The 26,176-nt window shown below is 58.9% G+C and overlaps 2 protein-coding genes across 3 annotated transcripts; one reads left to right on the top strand and one right to left on the bottom strand.

Moving 5' to 3' along the window:
* On the top strand, positions 1 to 8,967 carry TRAPPC4 (trafficking protein particle complex subunit 4). Its single transcript, XM_075581489.1, is given in 6 exon segments — positions 1 to 243; positions 4,859 to 4,983; positions 4,985 to 5,034; positions 6,663 to 6,766; positions 7,320 to 7,446; positions 8,081 to 8,967. Coding segments are annotated over 6 exon segments (660 nt in total). The 5' UTR covers positions 1 to 68; the 3' UTR covers positions 8,160 to 8,967.
* A 967-nt stretch (positions 8,968 to 9,934) lies between these two features.
* SLC37A4 (solute carrier family 37 member 4) lies at positions 9,935 to 21,624 on the bottom strand. Of its 2 annotated transcripts, XM_075581490.1 has the most exons (8): positions 21,376 to 21,624; positions 16,385 to 16,628; positions 15,974 to 16,132; positions 13,522 to 13,607; positions 13,117 to 13,230; positions 12,809 to 12,874; positions 10,863 to 11,001; positions 9,935 to 10,502 (listed from the first exon to the last, which is right to left on the bottom strand). In XM_075581490.1, the coding sequence occupies exons 1-8, from the start codon at positions 21,535 to 21,537 to the stop codon at positions 10,336 to 10,338; spliced, it is 1,137 nt and encodes a 378-aa protein (XP_075437605.1). In that variant the 5' UTR covers positions 21,538 to 21,624; the 3' UTR covers positions 9,935 to 10,335. The 2 variants fall into 2 exon arrangements, with proteins under 2 accessions (XP_075437605.1, XP_075437606.1); XM_075581491.1 differs by lacking the exon at positions 12,809 to 12,874.
* Positions 21,625 to 26,176: the final 4,552 nt, after the last annotated feature.

A 26,176-nucleotide genomic window follows, 5' to 3' on the forward strand; every position in this document is an offset into this window, starting at 1 on the left:
AAGCGGCTCCCGGCCAGGCGCCTACGGACCCGGAAGTGAAGCGGCCCCCTGCCAGGCGGCTCCGCAGGATGGCGATTTTCAGCGTGTACGTTGTGAACAAGGCGGGCGGGCTGGTGTACCAGCTGGACAGTCACAGCCCGCGCCCCGAGGCCGAGAAAACCTTCAGCTTCCCGCTGGACCTGGTGCTCAAACTGCACGATGAGCGGGTGCTGGTGTCATTCGGGCAGCGGGACGGGATCCGGGGTGAGAGGGGGGGAGCACCGCCCGGGGGGAGGACCGGGGGTCCCAGGGTGAGGGGGGGTGGAAAAGGGTTGTGGAGCACCTCTGTCACCCGTGTGCCCTCCGTGCCCCCCCGTGTGCCCTCCGCGCCCCCCCGTCGCCCGTGTGCCCTCCTCGCCCCCCCGTCGCCCGTGTGCCCTTTGCGCCCCCATCACCTGTGTGCCCTCCGCGTCCCCCCGTTTGCCCTCCCGCCCCCCCTGTCACCCATTTGACCTCCCGCCCCCCCTGTCACCCGTTTGACCTCCCGCCCCCCCCGTCACCCGTTTGACCTCCCGCCCCCCCCCGTCACCCGTTTGACCTCCCGCCCCCCCCCCTTGGCACCCGTTTGACCTCCCGCCCCCCCCCCCGGCACCCGTTTGCCCCCCGGCACCCATTTGCCCCCCGTCACCCGTTTGCCCCCCCGTCACCCGTTTGCCCCCCCGTCACCCGTTTGCCCCCCCGTCACCCGTTTGCCCCCCCGTCACCCGTTTGCCCCCCCGTCACCCGTTTGCCCCCCCGTCACCCGTTTGCCCCCCCGTCACCCGTTTGCCCCCCCGTCACCCGTTTGCCCCCCCGTCACCCGTTTGCCCCCCCGTCACCCGTTTGCCCCCCCGTCACCCGTTTGCCCCCCCGTCACCCGTTTGCCCCCCCGTCACCCGTTTGCCCCCCCGTCACCCGTTTGCCCCCCCGTCACCCGTTTGCCCCCCCGTCACCCGTTTGCCCCCCCCGTCACCCGTTTGCCCCCCCCCGTCACCCGTTTGCCCCCCCCCGTCACCCGTTTGCCCCCCCGTCACCCGTTTGCCCCCCCGTCACCCGTTTGCCCCCCCGTCACCCGTTTGCCCCCCCGTCACCCGTTTGCCCCCCCGTCACCCGTTTGCCCCCCCCCGTCACCCGTTTGCCCCCCCCGTCACCCGTTTGCCCCCCCCGTCACCCGTTTGCCCCCCCCGTCACCCGTTTGCCCCCCCCGTCACCCGTTTGCCCCCCGTCACCCGTTTGCCCCCCGTCACCCGTTTGCTCTCCCGCCCCCCGTCACCCGTTTGCTCTCCCGCCCCCCGTCACCCGTTTGCCCTCCCGCCCCCCGTCACCCGTTTGCCCTCCCGCCCCCGTCACCCGTTTGCCCTCCCGCCCCCCCGTCACCCGTTTGCCCTCCCGCCCCCGTCACCCGTTTGCCCTCCCGCCCCCGTCACCCGTTTGCCCTCCCGCCCCCCCGTCACCCGTTTGCCCTCCCGCCCCCCGTTTGCCCTCCCGCCCCCCGTTTGCCCTCCTGCCCCCCCGTCACCCGTTTGCCCTCCCGCCCCCCCGTAACCCGTTTGCCCTCCCGCCCCCCCGTCACCCGTTTGCCCTCCCGCCCCCCCGTCACCCGTTTGCCCTCCCGCCCCCCCGTCACCCGTTTGCCCTCCCGCCCCCCCGTCACCCGTTTGCCCTCCCGCCGCCCCCGTCACCCGTTTGCCCTCCCGCCCCCCCGTCACCCGTTTGCCCTCCCGCCCCCCCGTCACCCGTTTGCCCTCCCGCCCCCCCGTCACCCGTTTGCCCTCCCGCCCCCCCGTCACCCGTTTGCCCTCCCGCCCCCCCGTCACCCGTTTGCCCTCCCGCCCCCCCGTCACCCGTTTGCCCTCCCGCCCCCCCGTCACCCGTTTGCCCTCCCGCCCCCCGTCACCCGTTTGCCCTCCCGCCCCCCGTCACCCGTTTGCCCTCCCGCCCCCCCGTCACCCGTTTGCCCTCCCGCCCCCCCGTCACCCGTTTGCCCTCCCGCCCCCCCGTCACCCGTTTGCCCTCCCGCCCCCCCGTCACCCGTTTGCCCTCCCGCCCCCCCGTCACCCGTTTGCCCTCCCGCCCCCCCGTCACCCGTTTGCTCTCCCGCCCCCCCGTCACCCGTTTGCCCTCCCGCCCCCCCGTCACCCGTTTGCCCTCCCGTCACCCGTTTGCCCTCCCGCCCCCGTCACCCGTTTGCCCTCCCGGCCCCCCGTCACCCGTTTGCCCTCCCGCCCCCCCGTCACCCGTTTGCCCTCCCGCCCCCCCGTCACCCGTTTGCCCTCCCGCCCCCCCGTCACCCGTTTGCCCTCCCGCCCCCCCGTCACCCGTTTGCCCTGCCGCCCCCCCCCCGTCACCCGTTTGTCCCCCCGTCACCCGTTTGCCCTCCCGCCCCCCCGTCACCCGTTTGCCCTGCCGCCCCCCCCCCCGTCACCCGTTTGTCCCCCCGTCACCCGTTTGCCCTCCCGCCCCCCTGTCACCCGTTTGCCCTCCCGCCCCCCTGTCACCCGTTTGCCCTCCCGCCCCCCTGTCACCAGTTTGCCCTCCCGCCCCCCCCGTCACCCGTTTGCCCTCCCGCCCCCCCGTCACCCGTTTGCCCTCCCGCCCCCCCGTCACCCGTTTGCCCTCCCGCCCCCCGTCACCCGTTTGCCCTCCCGCCCCCCCGTCACCCGTTTGCCCCCCCGTCACCCGTTTGCCCCCCCGTCACCCGTTTGCCCCCCCGCCACCCGTTTGCCCCCCCGCCCCCCTGTCACCCGTTTGCCCTCCCGCCCCCCCCGTCACCCGTTTGCCCTCCCGCCCCCGTCACCCGTTTGCCCTCCCGCCCCCCCGTCACCCGTTTGCCCTCCCGCCCCCCGTTTGCCCTCCTGCCCCCCCGTCACCCGTTTGCCCTCCCGCCCCCCCGTCACCCGTTTGCCCTCCCGCCCCCCCGTCACCCGTTTGCCCTCCCGCCCCCCGTCACCCGTTTGCCCTCCCGCCCCCCCGTCACCCGTTTGCCCTCCCGCCCCCCCGTCACCCGTTTGCCCTCCCGCCCCCCCGTCACCCGTTTGCCCTCCCGCCCCCCCGTCACCCGTTTGCCCTCCCGCCCCCCGTCACCCGTTTGCCCTCCCGCCCCCCCGTCACCCGTTTGCCCTCCCGCCCCCCCGTCACCCGTTTGCCCTCCCGCCCCCCCGTCACCCGTTTGCCCTCCCGCCCCCCGTCACCCGTTTGCCCTCCCGCCCCCCCGTCACCCGTTTGCCCTCCCGCCCCCCCGTCACCCGTTTGCCCCCCCGTCACCCGTTTGCCCCCCCGTCACCCGTTTGCCCTCCCGCCCCCCCGTCACCCGTTTGCCCTCCCGCCCCCCCGTCACCCGTTTGCCCTCCCGCCCCCCCGTCACCCGTTTGCCCCCCCGTCACCCGTTTGCCCCCCCGTCACCCGTTTGCCCCCCCGCTCCCCCGTCACCCGTTTGCCCTCCCGCCCCCCCGTCACCCGTTTGCCCTCCCGCCCCCCCGTCACCCGTTTGCCCTCCCGCCCCCCCGTCACCCGTTTGCCCTCCCGCCCCCCCGTCACCCGTTTGCCCTCCCGCCCCCCGTCACCCGTTTGCCCTCCCGCCCCCCCGTCACCTGTTTGCCCTCCCGCCCCCCCGTCACCCGTTTGCCCTCCCGCCCCCCCGTCACCCGTTTGCCCTCCCGCCCCCCGCCACCCGTTTGCCCTCCCGCCCCCCCGTCACCCGTTTGCCCCCCCGTCACCCGTTTGCCCCCCCGTCACCCGTTTGCCCCCCCCGTCACCCGTTTGCCCCCCCGTCACCCGTTTGCCCCCCCGCCCCCCGTCACCCGTTTGCCCTCCCGCCCCCCCGTCACCCGTTTGCCCTCCCGCCCCCGTCACCCGTTTGCCCTCCCGCCCCCCCGTCACCCGTTTGCCCTCCCGCCCCCCGTTTGCCCTCCCGCCCCCCGTTTGCCCTCCTGCCCCCCCGTCACCCGTTTGCCCTCCCGCCCCCCCGTCACCCGTTTGCCCCCCCGTCACCCGTTTGCCCCCCCCGTCACCCGTTTGCCCTCCCGCCCCCGTCACCCGTTTGCCCTCCCGCCCCCCCGTCACCCGTTTGCCCTCCCGCCCCCCGTTTGCCCTCCCGCCCCCCGTTTGCCCTCCCGCCCCCCGTTTGCCCTCCTGCCCCCCGTCACCCGTTTGCCCTCCCGCCCCCCCGTCACCCGTTTGCCCTCCCGCCCCCCCGTCACCCGTTTGCCCTCCCGCCCCCCCCGTCACCCGTTTGCCCTCCCGCCCCCCCGTCACCCGTTTGCCCTCCCGCCCCCCCGTCACCCGTTTGCCCTCCCGCCGCCCCCGTCACCCGTTTGCCCTCCCGCCCCCCCGTCACCCGTTTGCCCTCCCGCCCCCCCGTCACCCGTTTGCCCTCCCGCCCCCCCGTCACCCGTTTGCCCTCCCGCCCCCCCGTCACCCGTTTGCCCTCCCGCCCCCCCGTCACCCGTTTGCCCTCCCGCCCCCCCGTCACCCGTTTGCCCTCCCGCCCCCCCGTCACCCGTTTGCCCTCCCGCCCCCCCGTCACCCGTTTGCCCTCCCGCCCCCCCGTCACCCGTTTGCCCTCCCGCCCCCACCTTGTCACCCGTCTGCCCTCCCGCCCCCACCTTGTCACCCGTCTGCCCTCCGCGCGCCCCCACCCTGTCACCCGTCTGCCCTCCGCGCGCCCCCACCCTGTCACCCGTCTGCCCTCCGCGCGCCCCCACCCTGTCACCCGTCTGCCCTCCGCGCGCCCCCACCGTGTCACCCGTCTGCCCTCCGCGCGCCCCCACCGTGTTACCCGTCTGCCCTCCGCGCGCCCCCACCCGTTCCCTCCCGCTCACGTGCCTCCCTCTCCCCCCAGTTGGACACGCTGTGCTCTCTATTAATGGGATCGATGTGAGCGGCAGGTACACGGCGGATGGGAAGGAGGTCCTGGAGTTCCTGGGTAACCCCTCCAACTACCCCCTGTCCATCCGATTCGGCCGCCCCCCGCCTCTCCTCCAATGAGAAGCTGATGCTGGCCTCCATGTTCCACTCGTGAGTTCGGCCCAAAGAGCCGCCCGCGGGGCGTGTGATTGTACAGGGTTAACTCCGCCTTTAAATCGCTTCTTATAGAGGGAAAATATTGGGGGGTGGGGGGGTTGGTGTGTCTCCTGCGCTTTGCCCAGGGAGGGGGCGGGGTGTCTCGTCTGCACTCAGGATTGAGGGGGGGGGGGTCTCGTCTGCGGTCTGTCTGGGTGGGGGTCGGGAGGGCGGTGTCTCGTCTGCGCTATATCCGGGGAGGGGGGGGAGGTGGTGGGGGGGTCTCGCTTGCGCTATGTCCGGGGGTGGAGGGGGGGGGGGGTCTCGCCTGTGCTCTGCTCGAGGCTGTCGGACGTAAATTCTTAGTATACCTGTTTCTGATTGAAATAGCACCCACTGCACGTACCCACCATCAAGGCCAGGCCCTGCCACCCACTGCACGTACCCACCATCAAGGCCAGGCCCTGCCACCCACTGCACGTACCCACCATCAAGGCCAGGCCCTGCCACCCACTGCACGTACCAACCATCAAGGCCAGGCCCTGTCACCCACTGCACGTACCCACCACCAAGGCCAGGCCCTGCCACCTACTGCACGTACCCACCATCAAGGCCAGGCCCTGCCACCCACTGCACGTACCCACCATCAAGGCCAGGCCCTGCCACCCACTGCACTTACCCACCATCAAGGCCAGGTCCTGCCACCCACTGCACGTACCCACCATCATGGCCAGGCCCTGCCACCCACTGCACTTACCCACCATCAAGGCCAGGCCCTGCCACCCACAGAGGCATGTACCCACCATCAAGGCCAGGCCCTGCCACCCACTGCACGTACCCACCATCAAGGCCAGGCCCTGCCATCCACAGAGGCATGTACCCACCATCAAGGCCAGGCCCTGCCACCCACAGAGGCATGTATCCACCATCAAGGCCAGGCCCTGCCACCCACTGCACGTACCCACCATCAAGGCCAGGCCCTGCCATCCACAGAGGCATGTACCCACCATCAAGGCCAGGCCCTGCCACCCACAGAGGCACGTACCCACCATCAAGGCAGGCCCTGCCACCCACTGCACTTACCCACCATCAAGGCCAGGCCCTGCCACCCACTGCACGTACCCACCATCAAGGCCAGGCCCTGCCACCCACTGCACTTACTCACCATCAAGGCCAGGCCCTGCCACGCACTGCATGTACCCACCATCAAGGCCAGGCCCTGCCACCCACTGCACGTACCCACCATCAAGGCCAGGCCCTGCCACCCACTGCACGTACCCACCATCAAGGCCAGGCCCTGCCACCCACTGCACGTACCCACCATCAAGGCCAGGCCCTGCCACCCACTGCACGTACCCACCATCAAGGCCAGGCCCTGCCACCCACTGCACGTACCCACCATCAAGGCCAGGCCCTGCCACCCACTGCACGTACCCACCATCAAGGCCAGGCCCTGCCACCCACTGCACGTACCCACCATCAAGGTCAGGCCCTGCCACCCACTGCACGTACCCACCATCAAGGCCAGGCCCTGCCACCCACTGCACGTACCCACCATCAAGGTCAGGCCCCGCCACTGCCTCGCTCTCCTCCCTCGCTCTCCCCTCTCCCTCCACGCCTCACCCCTCCTGTCTCCCCCACAGGCTGTTTGCCATTGGGTCTCAGCTCTCCCCTGAGCCCGGAAGTTCTGGTATCGAGATGCTGGAGACAGACACGTTCAAACTGCACTGCTACCAGACTCTGACCGGTGAGAGACGCTCCCTATACGCCTTGCGCGCGCTCCTTATACGCCTTGCACGCGGGTGCTCCCTATACGCCTTGCGCGCGCTCCCTATACGCCTTGCCCGCGCTCCCTATACGCCTTGCGCGCGCTCCCTATACGCCTTGCGCGCGCTCCCTATACGCCTTGCGCGCGCTCCCTATACGCCTTGCGCGCGCTCCCTATACGCCTTGCGCGCGGGTGCTCCCTATACGCCTTGCGCGCGCTCCCTATACGCCTTGCGCGCCCTCCCTTGCACACGCGCGGTGTGCTCCCTATGGGCCTCGCGCTCCCTATGGGCCTCGCGCTCCCTATGGGCCTCGCGCTCCCTATGGGCCTCGCGCTCCCTATGGGCCTCGCGCTCCCTATGGGCCTCGCGCACCCTATAGGCCTCGCGCTCCCTATAGGCCTCGCGCTCGCGCTCCCTATACACCTCTTTATACACCTTGCACGCACACACACACACGCGCTCCTTGTACACCCTGTGTTTGGGGGGGGGGGGGGAGGGTTGTGTGGATCTCACACGGTTCTCTTGCCGCAGGTATAAAGTTCATGATGCTGACAGACCCGCGTCAGGCCGGGATAGACGCGCTCCTGCGGAAGGTTTATGAGCTGTATTCCGACTTCGCTCTGAAGAACCCGTTCTACTCACTGGAGATGCCCATTAGGTGAGGAGGAGGAGGTCCTGCAGCCATCTGTCCCTCCCCCTGCCGGGGGACAGTGACACACACACACAAGGGGGACAGTGACACGCACACAAGGGGGACAGTGACACACACACACACGGGACCTATACCACAGTCTGCTCCTCCCCCTGCCGGGTGACTGTCACCACAGTTGGGGATGTGCAGCATGTTCCGGAGCCGCCTTCGCCCGCGCTCCCGGAGCCGCCTTCGCCCGCGCTCCCGGAGCCGCCTTCGCCCGCGCTCCCGGAGCCGCCTTCGCCCGCGCTCCCGGAGCCGCCTTCGCCCGCGCTCCCGGAGCCGCCTTCGCCCGCGCTCCCGGAGCCGCCTTCGCCCGCGCTCCCGGAGCCGCCTTCGCCCGCGCTCCCAGGGCCGCCTTCGCCCGCGCTCCCGTAAGCCGCCTTCGCTCCCGGAGCCGCCTTCGCTCCCGGAGCCGCCTTCGCCCGCGCTCCCGTAAGCCGCCTTCGCTCCCGGAGCCGCCTTCGCCCCCGCGCTCCCAGAGCCGCCTTCGCCCCCGCGCTCCCAGAGCCGCCTTCGCTCCCGCGCTCCCGGAGCCGCCTTCGCCCGCGCTCTGAAGACGTCGCAGTAAAGCTGAATTCTCCGGATCCGTCTCTTTCAGGTGCGAACTCTTCGAACAGAACTTGAAACTGGCGCTGGAAGTGGCGGAGAAAGCCGGGACATTCGGACCCAGCTCCTAATTGTGCCGGTCACGTGTAACCAGCATCCCCCACCCCGGGCAGTTATACGCAAGGGGGGGGCTCTCCCAGGCTTTGAGAGCGGCCGTCTGGTGGGGACCATTACGGGACTTAAAAATGGCCCCCGCCACGTTCCTGCCCTGGGCTTTGTTACTCGCGTCCCAGCTGATAATGTATATATTGTAATATTAATAAGTTGCGCCCGCGCTCTGTGTGCGTGGGAATAGTACCGGTGCGAGCAGAGCGGGGGCACCTCGGGTGAGTATATCTCCTGTAACCCTTTCAGCTCTGCGTGTGTGTACTGATAGGGTTAATGTGGGATGTTTCACCATGCTAGTTACGGTATAATGCGGCAAATCTCATGCTTAAAGATGAATTCAATCTTCTTGGTGTCATTCATTTTCAGTGAAGTTGCACCAAATCCTTCTGTCCTCACTGTGTGTGGGCAACGTTTAAGATGGCCGCCTCCACCATGATATCCTTGTATTGGCTAATCCCACACATTCTAGCACTGGTTGCAGGGCGTGTGGGACGGGAAAGAAACTCAATGCGAGTTTAAGGTCAAACTCTTTCCGGCAGACAGACAATTTGAAATATGTTTTTACCTAAATAGAACAATAGAATAGAGTTGTGATGATCATTCCATGACAAGTCTAAGCTAACTGGACTAACACAAACTCTTATCACCGTCACATGTATTTTTATCTTATGTGACACCAGAAGAACAGAATTAGGATGGGCTGAGATGATGGTTAGCTCTTAACTGGATGTTGCAAAAACAAATCCCATTAAAAGTTAATTTTACAAAATATATTCTGTAATCTTCCCACCTTAATCACTTATTCTATATTATTTCCATTTACTGTAAAAAAAAAGATGAAAAGCTGTATAATGCAGCAGGCATAAGCTTACAGGGGTCCATGTCAATATGGATTTGAAGCAAAAGATGACACGGTGTGCTCATTTACATGTTATTTCCCAGAATCCCCCGGGCGGCCTCTCCCTTCTTTCCCCCCCTCCCCCGGGCGGCCTCTCCCTTCTCCCCCCCCCCCCCCCCCCGGTCGCCTCCCCCTGGCGTGGGCGGAACAGGCGCAAAACCAACTTCCTTTTATTTAATAGGTGTGAAAAAAATTACAAAGAAATGCGTTGGCTGAGAGTGTCGTCACGGCAGACATAACCAGGAGTGAGCAGAGCGATGGCCGGGCAGAGTGGTGCTGTGTATATGATGCTGGGCTTACCCGGGAGGCACAGACAGGGTTAATGTATTTTATTTAGGGGTTGTTGTGCCTCACCCCAGAAACGAGTGCAGAGAAATAATGACCCGTCAGTCCATATGTGAGGGTGGGATTCTAACCGGACATCGGGTCGTACGTGAGCTGGAAACTAAACTTCCCTCAGAGAAAACAAAACCCCCAAATCAGAATGACCCTAGCGGAGTATTACTGCGGATCACTAATAAGATGGCCGCCTGATGGGGTCTGTTCTTAAAGCAGACGACCTCAGGCCCACGTGGGGATTTTAGCAGCCGGAATTACACCGTGATTCAACGCCGGCCGTAAAGCAGCGGAGGGGCGTGAGCCGTCGTTTCATTAACCCCCTCTGCTGCTGGAAGCATGTGCTGCACTAGAGGCTTCTGGGTAACTTGCATTCTTCCAGCAGCAGACGGGTTAAGTCGCAGGACCACAACTTCTCTTCCTGGAAACGCGTTCGGTCTTCACGTGATATAAACAGGAGGAATAGGAGCCCCGTTATTCCAACAAAAACAGCCGTCTAATTAATTGTATATAAATAATGTTTAATGACAGGCATTGTAAGGAAGACCCCACGTTCTACCGAACCCCTAATCATTACAGGTGCAGCCCCCCCTTCTCCTCTCCTCCTGGGGACGGTTAGAAGATCATTACTGTGGGTTGGTGACAGAATTGTGATGTGACAATGTTACAGCTTCATTTCTATACCCTCTGAAAAAGTAATGTGGTTAGGTGTAGATACTCCGTCCCCTCATACAAAGCAGCATGTTGTCAGTTTCCTCTGCGAGTGAAATGTTGTATGGTTTTAACCCTATCACTACCAGGGGGGCAAGCCATGGGACTGCAGCCCCGGTAACTCAGTACCCCGCTCCCCCCGGTTTGGGGTCTCCCCGTGTTAGTGGGGGGGAGGAGGGCTCGTCTCTCCAGTCTCAGTCGGATTTCTTGGCCAGGCGTCCCATCTTGGTCTGGATGTTCCTCAGGAAGAAGAAGATGACCGTGACGCCAGCGCAGCTCAGCTCTGCCACCCAGAACGCCGTGTCCCAGCCCAAGTGTTTAGCGATGGTGCTGAAGGGGAGGCCTGCAAGGAAGCCCCCCACTGCGGGAAGGGAGAGAAAGTCAGGGCGCAGCTCCTAAACCCCGCGCTCTATTCTGGCCCTGCGGCTACATGCCACGAGGCCAGAGAACGGATTTCCCCCTCCTGCCCCCCCACCCCAGTGACATGCCACGGGAGCCAGAGAAAGGATTGCCCCCCCTCCCCTCAGTGACATACCACGGGGACCAGAGAACAGATTTCCCCCTCCCCTCAGTGACATACCACGGGACCAGAGAAAGGATTTCCCCCTCTCAGTGCCGTGACATGCCAGGGAACACAAGGCATGTCAGTCAGGTGATCCAACACGCATGCGCACAGTTTGGACGGGTGCTTGGTGCCCAGGATCGCATGGGCCACACTTACCATTGGCAGACAGGGCGACGATGGCATGGGACGTCCCGCAGAAGTTGGATGGTGCGCTCTCGTTGGCGATGACCCCGAACAGGGCGATGGGTCCGTACGAGGCGAACCCGAAGGCCGCTGCCAGAATCAGGATCCAGATCTGCAGTAATGGAGGTCGCGGGGTGAGCCGGACACTTAGCTACAGAGTCCCTCAACTCCATTCCTCGAGGGCCAGCAACAGGTCAGGGTTTCAGGATGTCTCTGCTTCAGCACAGGTGGCTCAATCACTGGCTCAGTTGAAGACTACCACCTGTGCTGAAGCAGGGATATCACTAGTGCCTGACCTGTTGGTGGCCCTTGAGGAGTCCTGGTCTGACGGCTACAGGCCCCGGGGAGGGGGGGAAGGGAGGAGGTTAGTCGGGCAAGTACAAGGGCCAAAAGGGCAGGGAGGGGGGTAGGAGAGTAGCATGAAGGTACTATCCTTATGTAACGCTGGAGGGTAACGGGTCCAGCCATGCAGGGTTTCCCGGATTATTTCTAAGAAGGGTGGGTTGTAAAGTTAACCCCTTCCTGCTCGATGCCAGACGTATTTAAAAGGAGCAGAGACATTAACGCGGATCAATTTTATTCACCAACTTCTCACTGGCAAAAACAGAAATATCCAGATTTACACACATTCTTTCTAAAGCGCACGTAATAATATTATTTCCCTGCAGTTACCGGGGAGACTGGCCCCGGCCTAACGGGGGCAAATGTTATCTCCACTATTCAGCCCCAGAAAGTTAGGCCGCGCCCATACTGCGCCTCGCTGAAGCCGGCCACAGAGCGCGCTCGCGAGGAAGCGCCCCGGAGCGGCAGATCTCTCGCAAGACTACATGTTTCGGGTTTGTCGCGCGACGCCGGCTCACGTGGGCGGTTCAGCCAATGGGGGTGCACCGCTCACGTGACATCACGGCCACTCCTCTGCGTCGCTGTTGAGCACAGGCCACAGATCGCTCGCGCCGTCACTCACGCCCACTATGTCCGGGGGCCTAACAAATGGCAAGGGGCTGCAAACTGCAAGAAACTTTCAGGGGGAGGGAAGGAGGCAGAGGGCAGGAGGGAGGGCAGAGGGAAGGAGGCAGGGCAGGAGGCAGGAGGGAGGGCAGAGGGAAGGAGGCAGGGAAGGAGGAAGGGCAGGAGGCAGGGCAGAGGGAAGGAGGAAGGGCAGGACGAGGGCAGGGCAGAGGGCAGGGGGCAGGGCAGAGCAGAGGGAAGGAGGCAGGGCAGAGAAGGGCAGGAGGAAGGGCAGAGGGAAGGAGGCAGGGCAGAGAAGGGCAGGAGGAAGGGCAGAGGGAAGGAGGCAGGGCAGAGAAGGGCAGGAGGCAGGGCAGAGGGAAGGAGGCAGGGCAGAGAAGGGCAGGAGGAAGGGCAGAGGGAAGGAGGAAGGGCAGGGCAGAGGGAAGGAGGCAGGGCAGAGGGAAGGAGGCAGGGCAGAGAAGGGCAGGAGGCAGGGCAGAGGGAAGGAGGCAGGGCAGAGAAGGGCAGGAGGAAGGGCAGAGGGAAGGAGGAAGGGCAGGGCAGAGGGAAGGAGGCAGGGCAGAGGGAAGGAGGCAGGGCAGAGAAGGGCAGGAGGCAGGGCAGAGGGAAGGAGGCAGGGCAGAGAAGGGCAGGAGGAAGGGCAGAGGGAAGGAGGAAGGGCAGGGCAGAGGGAAGGAGGCAGGGCAGAGGGAAGGAGGCAGGGCAGAGAAGGGCAGGAGGCAGGGCAGAGGGAAGGAGGCAGGGCAGAGAAGGGCAGAGGGAAGGAGGCAGGGCAGAGAAGGGCAGGAGGCAGGGCAGAGGGAAGGAGGAAGGGCAGGGCAGAGGGAAGGGCAGGGCAGAGGGAAGGAGGCAGGGCAGAGGGAAGGAGGAAGGGCAGGGCAGAGGGAAGGAGGCAGGGCAGAGGGAAGGAGGCAGGAACGAGGGCAGAGGTGAGAGAGATCAGAAACCTCTTGTTCGGTGAAACCGGACATCTCCGCGAGAGGATGCAGAGCGAGGGCCCAGACCCCGTCAACCTTAGGAGCGGAAGGAAGGAGAGAGGGGAAAAGAAGACGGGACCGTTTAAAGATGGAGAGCACAGAATAGAAGAGGGAGAATAAGCAGCGAGTCAGAAATAGATGTGCGGCCACGGTTGTGAGCTGGAGATCTGTTTGGTCCATCAGTGGCCTGACGTGTCCACTGCTAGTGGCGCTGCCACGTCTGGCGTTTGTTAATGGGCGCAGGACTCATGGCAGTGTGCGAGTGTGCTTGGGGTTACCTTGGGTGACCCTGGGGTGACAGTGACACGGAAGAGGTACAAGGAAACGGCCATCCCAGCCATCATGGTGAGGAGGAGCGTGTGGCGAGGGTTACCGTGACTCTTCAAACCCACCTGAGGGGGGGGGGGGGAGAGAGAGAAGGGTGAGGAGAGGCAGAGAGAAGGGGGAGAGTGAGAGAGAAGGAGGGAGGGAGAGAGGAGAGAAGGGGGGGGGGTGAGAATGGGGAGAGAGACAGCGAGAATAGGGATGTATTATTACATCGCTGCATGTCACCCACAGATGGAAGTAGATTATACAAAATATATATATATATTTCCCAGTTACGAGCACGAAAATAATTAAGAATAAAAAACGGAAGTGGTAAGAATATAAATACTAATAATGTCAGAGCGCCAGCGTGTTACCCGCGCCACGGCCCGGTCGGAGAGCAGTCCTGCGGCGATGCTGCCCACCAAGCCGCCCAGCTCCAGCGCACTCATGTACGCGCTGCCTGCAGGAGAGAGGGAGAGTACGCATTCACTTACATGTTATCCCCGCCCGTGTCTCCCTCATCCCATCCTCTCCAGCCCGTGTCTCCCCACTGCTGGATGCAGACTCCCCAGTGATCTCCCAGGTCCTGCGGTTACAGCCTCTCTTCTCCACGTCGCTCCCACACATTCCCTCATCCCATCCTCTCCAGCCCGTGTCTCCCCACTGCTGGATGAAGTCTCCCCAGTGATCTCCCAGGTCCTGCGGTTACAGTCTCTCTTCTCCACGTCGCTCCCACACATCCCCTCATCCCATCCTCTCCAGTTGTGTCTCCCCACTGCTGGATGCAGACTCCCCAGTGATCTCCCAGGTCCTGCGGTTACAGCCTCTTCTCCACGTCGCTCTCACACATTCCCTCATCCCATCCTCCCCAGCCCGTGTCTCCTCACTGCTGGATGCAGACTCCCCAGTGATCTCCCAGGTCCTGCGGTTACAGCCTCTCTTCTCCACGTCGCTCCCACACATCCCCTCATCCCATCCTCTCCAGTCGTGTCTCCCCACTGCTGGATGAAATCTCCCCAGTGATCTCCCGGGTCCTGCGGTTACATCCTTTCTTCTCCACGTCGCTCCCACACATTCCCTAATTCCATCCTCCCATTTTACTTTGAGTCGTCTTGGTCTTTTAATCTCTTGGAATCCAGTTGTGCTCCATCTCTATCCAACGATGATAATTCCTTCTTGTGATAAGTCTGGCTCACTGCCATTTTTAAATCTTCCCCGTGTGATGATGTCACAGACTTTTGTTTAATTTCGATCCCATTCATTCTTTCTGGTCTCTCTGGGTAATACCCAGCATGCATCTCTCCATACAACGTTGTGTCGTCTGAAGCTTCTGAATTATCTTCATATTTAGGGTCCAAGTTTCACATCAATACGTCAGCACGGGCAGGATAAACGGGTCACACCCATACGTGAGCACGGGCAGGATACACGGGTCACATCCATACGTGAGCACAGGTAGGATACACGGGTCACATACATACGTGAACACGGGCAGGATACACGGGTCACATCCATACGTGAGCACGGGCAGGATACACGGGTCACATCCATACGTGAGCACGGGCAGGATACACGGGGCACACCCCTATACGTGAGCACGGGCAGGATACACGGGTCACACACACGTCCCCTTTGAGTCCTTGAAAGATTCTTCTTTCTTCCAAATGCCTCCAGCCCATCTTCATTCTCTTTATTTCAGAAGGTTGCCACCCATTATTACTTTCTGGACAATGTAGAGTTAGTCTTCACCTTCTTCTTGTTGTTCTATTCCAATCTTTGCAGTATCCGATCATCACGTTCGTCTTACCGGGATCCGTATGAAGGACACTTTCTTACTTGCTAAGGCGATTTTGTTGCTTCAGGTCTTCTGGACTTGTGGCAAAAATAACAATGTCGCCTGAAAATCGCAGGTGTCTGAAGCAGCCAGTGTTCATTTTCTTAAACAGTTCAAGTGTTGCTGTGAAAAGCTTTGGTGACACGGTATCTCCCTGCCTCACTCCCTTACTGATCCTGGTGACACGGTGTCTCCCTGCCGCACTCCCTTACTGATCCTGCTGACACGGTGTCTCCCTGCCGCACTCCCTTACTGATCCTGCTGACATGGTGTCTCCCTGCCTCACTCCCTTACTGATCCTGGTGACATGGTGTCTCCCTGCCTCACTCCCTTGCGGATCCTGGTGACACATGTCTCCCTGCCGCACTCCCTTGCGGATCCTGGTGACACGGTGTCTCCCTGCCGCACTCCCTTACTGATCCTGGTGACACGGTGTCTCCCTGCCACACTCCCTTGCTGATCCTGGTGACACGGTGTCTCCCTGCCTCACTCCCTTGCGGATCCTGGTGACACGGTGTCTCCCTGCCGCACTCCCTTACTGATCCTGGTGACACGGTATCTCCCTGCCGCACTCCCTTACTGATCCTGGTGACACGGTGTCTCCCTGCTGCACTCCCTTGCAGATCCTTATCTTGCTTGTATCTTCATGTAATCTGATGGTTGATGCGGCATTCTCTGGTAAATGATCCTTATACTGTAATAGGAGTGTACGCGTATTTAACACGTTATCTTCTTAATACATTTAGGAACGCTGAGGTGTAGACGGAATCAAATGCTTTTTCGTAATCTATGAATCCTAAACTGAGTGTTAAAAACGCACCCACACGCACCCACTCACACGCACCCACACGCACCCACTCACACGCACCCACACGCACCCACCATTCCCTCTTGGTGGGAGGTTCTGTGATATAGGTACTGGCTGTGAGCTTTGCATGAAATATGCCCCAGGTAAAACGACGCTTCTCTCGGACTGACCCCTGACCCCTCACCTATCAGTACCGACTGCCCCTTGTCCTGGATCAGGAAGAGCTGCCCCCAGTCTGTGCAGCAGGTCTTCACCCCGAACACCACCAGGTATCCGGCACACAGCAGCCACAGGTACGGGGAGAGCAGGAACTCCTTCAAGGAGGTGGCATCCGTGGACGAGTCTGGGAAGAAGCAGGAGCGGAGGAGTGGGGTTACCACCTGTTATTAGCGCGGTGGCACCCAGCGAGAGGAGCAGGGGGCGGGAGGGAGGCGCAGGACGCCAACAACCAAAATATAGCCCTATATACCAAATATATCCACCTCAGAGGGGCCAGGCATGTGGAGGGGCTCTGGGAAGGAGACCCCCATATTACTGTCCCTTTGGCCCCACGTGGGACTGACCGTATAATGTTTGGGGGCAGCTGACCTCTCACCTTTCTTCCCCTTCCTGGGCCCGGCTTCGATGTTCCGCAGGCCCACGTCGGACGGCTCGTTCTTAATGAGCACGAGGCACAGGAAGGAGAGGCCCACGCACAGCAGGCCGGACAGGGACATGGTGCTGCGCCAGCTGTAACTAGCGGCCACTAGGGTGGCGATGATGGGGCCGAGGCTGCCTGCAAGGTTCATGCTGGTGGAGAGCACAGCCCACCATGTGCCGAACTGGGAGGGCTCGAACCACTGCAAAGTACGGAGGGAGAGGGGGGGAAGCAAGAGGGTTTTTAGTTTAATAGTGCTCGCACTGCTCCCCCACACCCAGCGCTCTTACACTGCTCCCCCCCACACCCAGCGCTCTTACACTGCTCCCCCCCACGCCCAGCGCTCTTACACTGCACCCCCCCACACCCAGCGCTCTTACACTGCTCCCCCCACACCCAGCGCTCTTACACTGCTCCCCACACCCAGCGCTCTTACACTGCTCCCCCCACACCCAGCGCTCTTACACTGCTCCCCCCCACGCCCAGCGCTCTTACACTGCTCCCCCCCATGCCCAGCGCTCTTACACTGCACCCCCCCACACCCAGCGCTCTTAACTGCTCCCCCCCACGCCCAGCGCTCTTACACTGCTCCCACCCCACACCCAGCTCTTTTATACTGCTCCCCCCCCCACACCCAGCACGCTTACACTGCTCTCCCCCCACACCCAGCGCTCTTACACTGCTCCCCCCCACACCCAGCGCTCTTACACTGCTCCCTGCCCCACACCCAGCACTCTTACACTGCTCCCCCCCCACACCCAGCGCTCTTACACTGCTCCCCCCCCACACCCAGCGCTCTTACACTGCTCCCCCCCCACACCCAGCGCTCTTACACTGCTCCCACCCCACCCAGCGCTTTTACACTGCTCCCCCCCCCACACCCAGCACGCTTACACTGCTCTCCCCCCCACACCCAGCTCCCTTACACTGCTCTCCCCCCACACCCAGCACTCACACACTGCTACCCCCCCACACCCAGCGCTCTTAAACTCCCCCCCCCCCACACCCAGCGCTCTTAAACTGCTCCCCCCCCACACCCAGCACGCTTACACTGCTCCCCCCCACACCCAGCGCTCTTAAACTGCTCCCCCTCCCACACCCAGCGCTCTTAAACTGCTCCCCCCCCCACCCACACCCAGCGCTCTTACACTGCTCCCCCCCACCACACCCAGCGCTCTTACACTGCTCCCCCCCCACACCCAGCGCTCTTACACTGCTCCCCCACCACACCCAGCACGCTTACACTGCTCCCCCCCACACCCAGCGCTCTTACATTGCTCCCCCCCCCCACACCCAGCGCTCTTACACTGCTCCCCCCCCCACCCAGCTCCCTTACACTGCTCTCCCCCCCCACAGCGCTCTTACACTGCTCCCCCCCCACACCCAGCGCTCTTACACTGCTCCCCCCCACACCCAGCGCTCTTACACTGCTCCCACCCCACCCAGCGCTTTTACACTGCTCCCCCCCCCACACCCAGCACGCGTACACTGCTCTCCCCCCACACCCAGCTCCCTTACACTGCTCCCCCCCACTCAGCTCTCTTACACTGCTCTCCCCCCCCACAGCGCTCTTACACTGCTCCCCCCCCACACCCAGCGCTCTTACACTGCTCCCCCCCCACACCCACCGCTCTTACACTGCTCCCCCCCCCACACCCAGCGCTCTTACACTGCTCCCCCCCACACCCAGCGCTCTTACACTGCTCCCCCCCCACACCCAGCGCTCTTACACTGCTCCCCCCCCACACCCAGCGCTCTTACATTGCTCCCCCTCACCCAGCGCTCTTACACTGCTCCCCCCCACACCCAGCGCTCTTACACTGCTCCCCCCCACACTCAGCGCTCTTACACTGCTCCCCCCGCCACACCCAGCGCTCTTACACTGCTCCCCCCCACACCCAGCGCTCTTACACTGCTCCCCCCCACACCCAGCACTCTTACACTGCTCCCCCCACACCCAGCGCTCTTACACTGCTCCCCCCCACACCCAGCGCTCTTGCACTGCTCCCCCCACACCCAGCGCTCTTACACTGCACCTCCCCTCCACCCACACCCAGCGCTCTTACACTGCTCCCCCCCACACCCAGCGCTCTTACACTGCTCCCACCCCACCCAGCGCTTTTACACTGCTCCCCCCCCCCACACCCAGCACGCGTACACTGCTCTCCCCCCACACCCAGCTCCCTTACACTGCTCTCCCCCCACACCCAGCACTCACACGCTTACACTGCTCCCCCCCACACCCAGCGCTCTTAAACTGCTCCCCCTCCCACACCCAGCGCTCTTAAACTGCTCCCCCCCCACCCACACCCAGCGCTCTTATACTGCTCCCCCCCACCACACCCAGCGCTCTTACACTGCTCCCCCCCACACCCAGCGCTCTTACACTGCTCCCCCCCCCCACACCCAGCACGCTTACACTGCTTCGCCCCACACCCAGCGCTCTTACATTGCTCCCCCCCCACACCCAGCGCTCTTACACTGCTCCCCCCCCCACACCCAGCGCTCTTACACTGCTCCCCCCCCACCCAGCTCTCTTACACTGCTCTCCCCCCCCACAGCGCTCTTACACTGCTCCCCCCCCACACCCAGCGCTCTTACACTGCTCCCCCCCCACACCCACCGCTCTTACACTGCTCCCCCCCCCACACCCAGCGCTCTTACACTGCTCCCCCCCACACCCAGCGCTCTTACACTGCTCCCCCCCCACACCCAGCGCTCTTACACTGCTCCCCCCCACACCCAGCGCTCTTACATTGCTCCCCCTCACCCAGCGCTCTTACACTGCTCCCCCCCACACCCAGCGCTCTTACACTGCTCTCCCCCCCCACAGCGCTCTTACACTGCTCCCCCCCCACACCCAGCGCTCTTACACTGCTCCCCCCCCACACCCACCGCTCTTACACTGCTCCCCCCCCACACCCAGCGCTCTTACACTGCTCCCCCCCACACCCAGCGCTCTTACACTGCTCCCCCCCCACACCCAGCGCTCTTACACTGCTCCCCCCCACACCCAGCGCTCTTACATTGCTCCCCCTCACCCAGCGCTCTTACACTGCTCCCCCCCACACCCAGCGCTCTTACACTGCTCCCCCCCACACTCAGCGCTCTTACACTGCTCCCCCCGCCACACCCAGCGCTCTTACACTGCTCCCCCCCACACCCAGCGCTCTTACACTGCTCCCCCCCACACCCAGCACTCTTACACTGCTCCCCCCACACCCAGCGCTCTTACACTGCTCCCCCCCACACCCAGCGCTCTTGCACTGCTCCCCCCACACCCAGCGCTCTTACACTGCACCTCCCCTCCACCCACACCCAGCGCTCTTACACTGCTCCCCCCCCACACACAGCGCTCTTACACTGCTCCCACCCCACCCAGCGCTTTTACACTGCTCCCCCCCCCCCACACCCAGCACGCGTACACTGCTCTCCCCCCACACCCAGCTCCCTTACACTGCTCTCCCCCCACACCCAGCACTCACACGCTTACACTGCTCCCCCCCACACCCAGCGCTCTTAAACTGCTCCCCCTCCCACACCCAGCGCTCTTAAACTGCTCCCCCCCCACCCACACCCAGCGCTCTTATACTGCTCCCCCCCACCACACCCAGCGCTCTTACACTGCTCCCCCCCACACCCAGCGCTCTTACACTGCTCCCCCCCCCCACACCCAGCACGCTTACACTGCTTCGCCCCACACCCAGCGCTCTTACATTGCTCCCCCCCCACACCCAGCGCTCTTACACTGCTCCCCCCCCCACACCCAGCGCTCTTACACTGCTCCCCCCCCACCCAGCTCTCTTACACTGCTCTCCCCCCCCACAGCGCTCTTACACTGCTCCCCCCCCACACCCAGCGCTCTTACACTGCTCCCCCCCCACACCCACCGCTCTTACACTGCTCCCCCCCCCACACCCAGCGCTCTTACACTGCTCCCCCCCACACCCAGCGCTCTTACACTGCTCCCCCCCCCACACCCAGCGCTCTTACACTGCTCCCCCCCACACCCAGCGCTCTTACATTGCTCCCCCTCACCCAGCGCTCTTACACTGCTCCCCCCCACACCCAGCGCTCTTACACTGCTCCCCCCCACACTCAGCGCTCTTACACTGCTCCCCCCGCCACATCCAGCGCTCTTACACTGCTCCCCCCCACACCCAGCGCTCTTACACTGCTCCCCCCCACACCCAGCACTCTTACACTGCTCCCCCCACACCCAGCGCTCTTACACTGCTCCCCCCCACACCCAGCGCTCTTGCACTGCTCCCCCCACACCCAGCGCTCTTACACTGCACCTCCCCTCCACCCACACCCAGCGCTCTTACACTGCACCCCCCCCCACCCACACCCAGCGCTCTTGCACTGCTCCCCCCACAGCCAGCGCTCTTACACTGCTCCCCCCCCACACCCAGCACTCTTACACTGCTCCCCCCACACCCAGCGCTCTTACACTGCTCCCCCCACACTCAGCGCTCTTACATTGCTCCCCCCCACACCCAGCGCTCTTGCACTGCTCCCCCCACACCCAGCGCTCTTACACTGCACCCCCCCCCACCCACACCCAGCGCTCTTTCACTGCTCCCCCCCCACCCACACCCAGCGCTCTTGCTCTGCTCCCCCCACACCCAGCGCTCTTACACTGCTCCCCCCCCCACACCCAGCGCTCTTACACTGCTCCCCCCCCCCACACCCAGCGCTCTTACACTGCTCCCCCCCCCCACACCCAGCGCTCTTACACTGCTCCCCCCCCCACACCCAGTGCTCTTACACTGCTCCTCCCCACCCACACCCAGCGCTCTTTCACTGCTCCCCCCCCACCCACACCCAGCGCTCTTGCTCTGCTCCCCCCACACCCAGCGCTCTTACACTGCTCCCCCCCCCACACCCAGCGCTCTTACACTGCTCCCCCCCCCCACACCCAGTGCTCTTACACTGCTCCCCCTTACCTTGCGCAGTACCTTCCCGCAGGGTGGCCAGCCCAGCCCCTGTGCCAGTCCGTTCAGGAACCAGAGCACGGCGAAGACGGGGACGCTGGAGCTCCAGGAGAAGGCCACATTCACCAAACCCACCATGCAGAGTCCCGTGGCAAAGAGCCACCGAGCGCTCATCTGATCCGACAGCACCCCGCTGATAAACTTACTTATGGCGTACGCTGCGGACTGACTGCTGGTGATCAGACCTGAGGGACACGTGTGTGTAAATATACATGTATGTGTTTGTGTGCTGTGCTATCACTGTTATACAGATATACACGTGTGTGTAAATATACATGTATGTGTTTGTGTGCTGTGCTATCACTGTTATACAGATATACACGTGTGTGTAAATATACATGTATGTGTTTGTGTGCTGTGCTATCACTGTTATACAGATATACACGTGTGTGTAAATATACATGTATGTGTTTGTGTGCTGTGCTATCACTGTTATACAGATATACACGTGTGTGTAAATATACATGTATGTGTTTGTGTGCTGTGCTATCACTGTTATACAGATATACACGTGTGTGTAAATATACATGTATGTGTTTGTGTGCTGTGCTATCACTGTTATACAGATATACACGTGTGTGTAAATATACATGTATGTGTTTGTGTGCTGTGCTATCACTGTTATACAGATATACACGTGTGTGTAAATATACATGTATGTGTTTGTGTGCTGTGCTATCACTGTTATACAGATATACACGTGTGTGTAAATATACATGTATGTGTTTGTGTGCTGTGCTATCACTGTTATACAGATATACACGCGTGTGTAAATATACATGTATGTGTTTGTGTGCTGTGCTATCACTGTTATACAGATATACACGCGTGTGTAAATATACATGTATGTGTTTGTGTGCTGCGCTATCACTGTTATACAGATATACACGTGTGTGTAAATATACATGTATGTGTTTGTGTGCTGTGCTATCACTGTTATACAGATATACACGTGTGTGTAAATATACATGTATGTGTTTGTGTGCTGTGCTATCACTGTTATACAGATATACACGTGTGTGTAAATATACATGTATGTGTTTGTGTGCTGTGCTATCACTGTTATACAGATATACACGTGTGTGTAAATATACATGTATGTGTTTGTGTGCTGTGCTATCACTGTTATACAGATATACACGTGTGTGTAAATATACATGTATGTGTTTGTGTGCTGTGCTATCACTGTTATACAGATATACACGTGTGTGTAAATATACATGTATGTGTTTGTGTGCTGTGCTATCACTGTTATACAGATATACACGTGTGTGTAAATATACATGTATGTGTTTGTGTGCTGTGCTATCACTGTTATACAGATATACACGTGTGTGTAAATATACATGTATGTGTTTGTGTGCTGTGCTATCACTGTTATACAGATATACACGTGTGTGTAAATATACATGTATGTGTTTGTGTGCTGTGCTATCACTGTTATACAGATATACACGTGTGTGTAAATATACATGTATGTGTTTGTGTGCTGTGCTATCACTGTTATACAGATATACACGTGTGTGTAAATATACATGTATGTGTTTGTGTGCTGTGCTATCACTGTTATACAGATATACACGTGTGTGTAAATATACATGTATGTGTTTGTGTGCTGTGCTATCACTGTTATACAGATATACACGTGTGTGTAAATATACATGTATGTGTTTGTGTGCTGTGCTATCACTGTTATACAGATATACACGCGTGTGTAAATATACATGTATGTGTTTGTGTGCTGTGCTATCACTGTTATACAGATATACACGCGTGTGTAAATATACATGTATGTGTTTGTGTGCTGCGCTATCACTGTTATACAGATATACACGTGTGTGTAAATATACATGTATGTGTTTGTGTGCTGTGCTATCACTGTTATACAGATATACACGTGTGTGTAAATATACATGTATGTGTTTGTGTGCTGTGCTATCACTGTTATACAGATATACACGTGTGTGTAAATATACATGTATGTGTTTGTGTGCTGTGCTATCACTGTTATACAGATATACACGTGTGTGTAAATATACATGTATGTGTTTGTGTGCTGTGCTATCACTGTTATACAGATATACACGTGTGTGTAAATATACATGTATGTGTTTGTGTGCTGTGCTATCACTGTTATACAGATATACACGTGTGTGTAAATATACATGTATGTGTTTGTGTGCTGTGCTATCACTGTTATACAGATATACACGTGTGTGTAAATATACATGTATGTGTTTGTGTGCTGTGCTATCACTGTTATACAGATATACACGTGTGTGTAAATATACATGTATGTGTTTGTGTGCTGTGCTATCACTGTTATACAGATATACACGTGTGTGTAAATATACATGTATGTGTTTGTGTGCTGTGCTATCACTGTTATACAGATATACACGTGTGTGTAAATATACATGTATGTGTTTGTGTGCTGTGCTATCACTGTTATACAGATATACACGCGTGTGTAAATATACATGTATGTGTTTGTGTGCTGTGCTATCACTGTTATACAGATATACACGCGTGTGTAAATATACATGTATGTGTTTGTGTGCTGCGCTATCACTGTTATACAGATATACACGTGTGTGTAAATATACATGTATGTGTTTGTGTGCTGTGCTATCACTGTTATACAGATATACACGTGTGTGTAAATATACATGTATGTGTTTGTGTGCTGTGCTATCACTGTTATACAGATATACACGTGTGTGTAAATATACATGTATGTGTTTGTGTGCTGTGCTATCACTGTTATACAGATATACACGTGTGTGTAAATATACATGTATGTGTTTGTGTGCTGTGCTATCACTGTTATACAGATATACACGCGTGTGTAAATATACATGTATGTGTTTGTGTGCTGTGCTATCACTGTTATACAGATATACACGCGTGTGTAAATATACATGTATGTGTTTGTGTGCTGTGCTATCACTGTTATACAGATATACACGTGTGTGTAAATATACATGTATGTGTTTGTGTGCTGTGCTATCACTGTTATACAGATATACACGCGTGTGTAAATATACATGTATGTGTTTGTGTGCTGCGCTATCACTGTTATACAGATATACACGTGTGTGTAAATATACATGTATGTGTTTGTGTGCTGCGCTATCACTGTTATACAGATATACACGCGTGTGTAAATATACATGTATGTGTTTGTGTGCTGCGCTATCACTGTTATACAGATATACACGTGTGTGTAAATATACATGTATGTGTTTGTGTGCTGTGCTATCACTGTTATACAGATATACACGTGTGTGTAAATATACATGTATGTGTTTGTGTGCTGTGCTATCACTGTTATACAGATATACACGTGTGTGTAAATATACATGTATGTGTTTGTGTGCTGTGCTATCACTGTTATACAGATATACACGCGTGTGTAAATATACATGTATGTGTTTGTGTGCTGTGCTATCACTGTTATACAGATATACACGCGTGTGTAAATATACATGTATGTGTTTGTGTGCTGCGCTATCACTGTTATACAGATATACACGTGTGTGTAAATATACATGTATGTGTTTGTGTGCTGCGCTATCACTGTTATACAGATATACACGTGTGTGTAAATATACATGTATGTGTTTGTGTGCTGCGCTATCACTGTTATACAGATATACACGTTTGTGTAAATATACATGTATGTGTTTGTGTGCTGTGCTATCACTGTTATACAGATATACACGTGTGTGTAAATATACATGTATGTGTTTGTGTGCTGCGCTATCACTGTTATACAGATATACACGTGTGTGTAAATATACATGTATGTGTTTGTGTGCTGTGCTATCACTGTTATACAGATATACACGTGTGTGTAAATATACATGTATGTGTTTGTGTGCTGTGCTATCACTGTTATACAGATATACACGCGTGTGTAAATATACATGTATGTGTTTGTGTGCTGTGCTATCACTGTTATACAGATATACACGCGTGTGTAAATATACATGTATGTGTTTGTGTGCTGTGCTATCACTGTTATACAGATATACACGTGTGTGTAAATATACATGTATGTGTTTGTGTGCTGTGCTATCACTGTTATACAGATATACACGCGTGTGTAAATATACATGTATGTGTTTGTGTGCTGCGCTATCACTGTTATACAGATATACACGTGTGTGTAAATATACATGTATGTGTTTGTGTGCTGCGCTATCACTGTTATACAGATATACACGCGTGTGTAAATATACATGTATGTGTTTGTGTGCTGCGCTATCACTGTTATACAGATATACACGTGTGTGTAAATATACATGTATGTGTTTGTGTGCTGTGCTATCACTGTTATACAGATATACACGTGTGTGTAAATATACATGTATGTGTTTGTGTGCTGTGCTATCACTGTTATACAGATATACACGTGTGTGTAAATATACATGTATGTGTTTGTGTGCTGTGCTATCACTGTTATACAGATATACACGCGTGTGTAAATATACATGTATGTGTTTGTGTGCTGTGCTATCACTGTTATACAGATATACACGCGTGTGTAAATATACATGTATGTGTTTGTGTGCTGCGCTATCACTGTTATACAGATATACACGTGTGTGTAAATATACATGTATGTGTTTGTGTGCTGCGCTATCACTGTTATACAGATATACACGTGTGTGTAAATATACATGTATGTGTTTGTGTGCTGCGCTATCACTGTTATACAGATATACACGTTTGTGTAAATATACATGTA

The sequence above is a fragment of the Ascaphus truei genome, unplaced genomic scaffold (genome assembly GCF_040206685.1).
Source record: "Ascaphus truei isolate aAscTru1 unplaced genomic scaffold, aAscTru1.hap1 HAP1_SCAFFOLD_1365, whole genome shotgun sequence".
In the NCBI taxonomy this organism is placed as follows: domain Eukaryota; kingdom Metazoa; phylum Chordata; class Amphibia; order Anura; family Ascaphidae; genus Ascaphus; species Ascaphus truei.

What these genes read in the sequence shown, in the direction of transcription:
- SLC37A4 (XM_075581490.1), bottom strand. Translation starts at nt 21,537, where the DNA reads ATGAGCGCTCGGTGGCTCTTTGCCACGGGACTCTGCATGGTGGGTTTG. An exon ending in TCACCCCAGGGTCACCCAAG is followed by an intron (nt 12,875 to 13,116) that starts GTAACCCCAAGC and finishes TCCGCTCCTAAG; the next exon opens with GTTGACGGGGTCTGGGCCCT. An exon ending in CCGGTTTCACCGAACAAGAG is followed by an intron (nt 11,002 to 12,808) that starts GTTTCTGATCTC and finishes CCATTACTGCAG; the next exon opens with ATCTGGATCCTGATTCTGGC.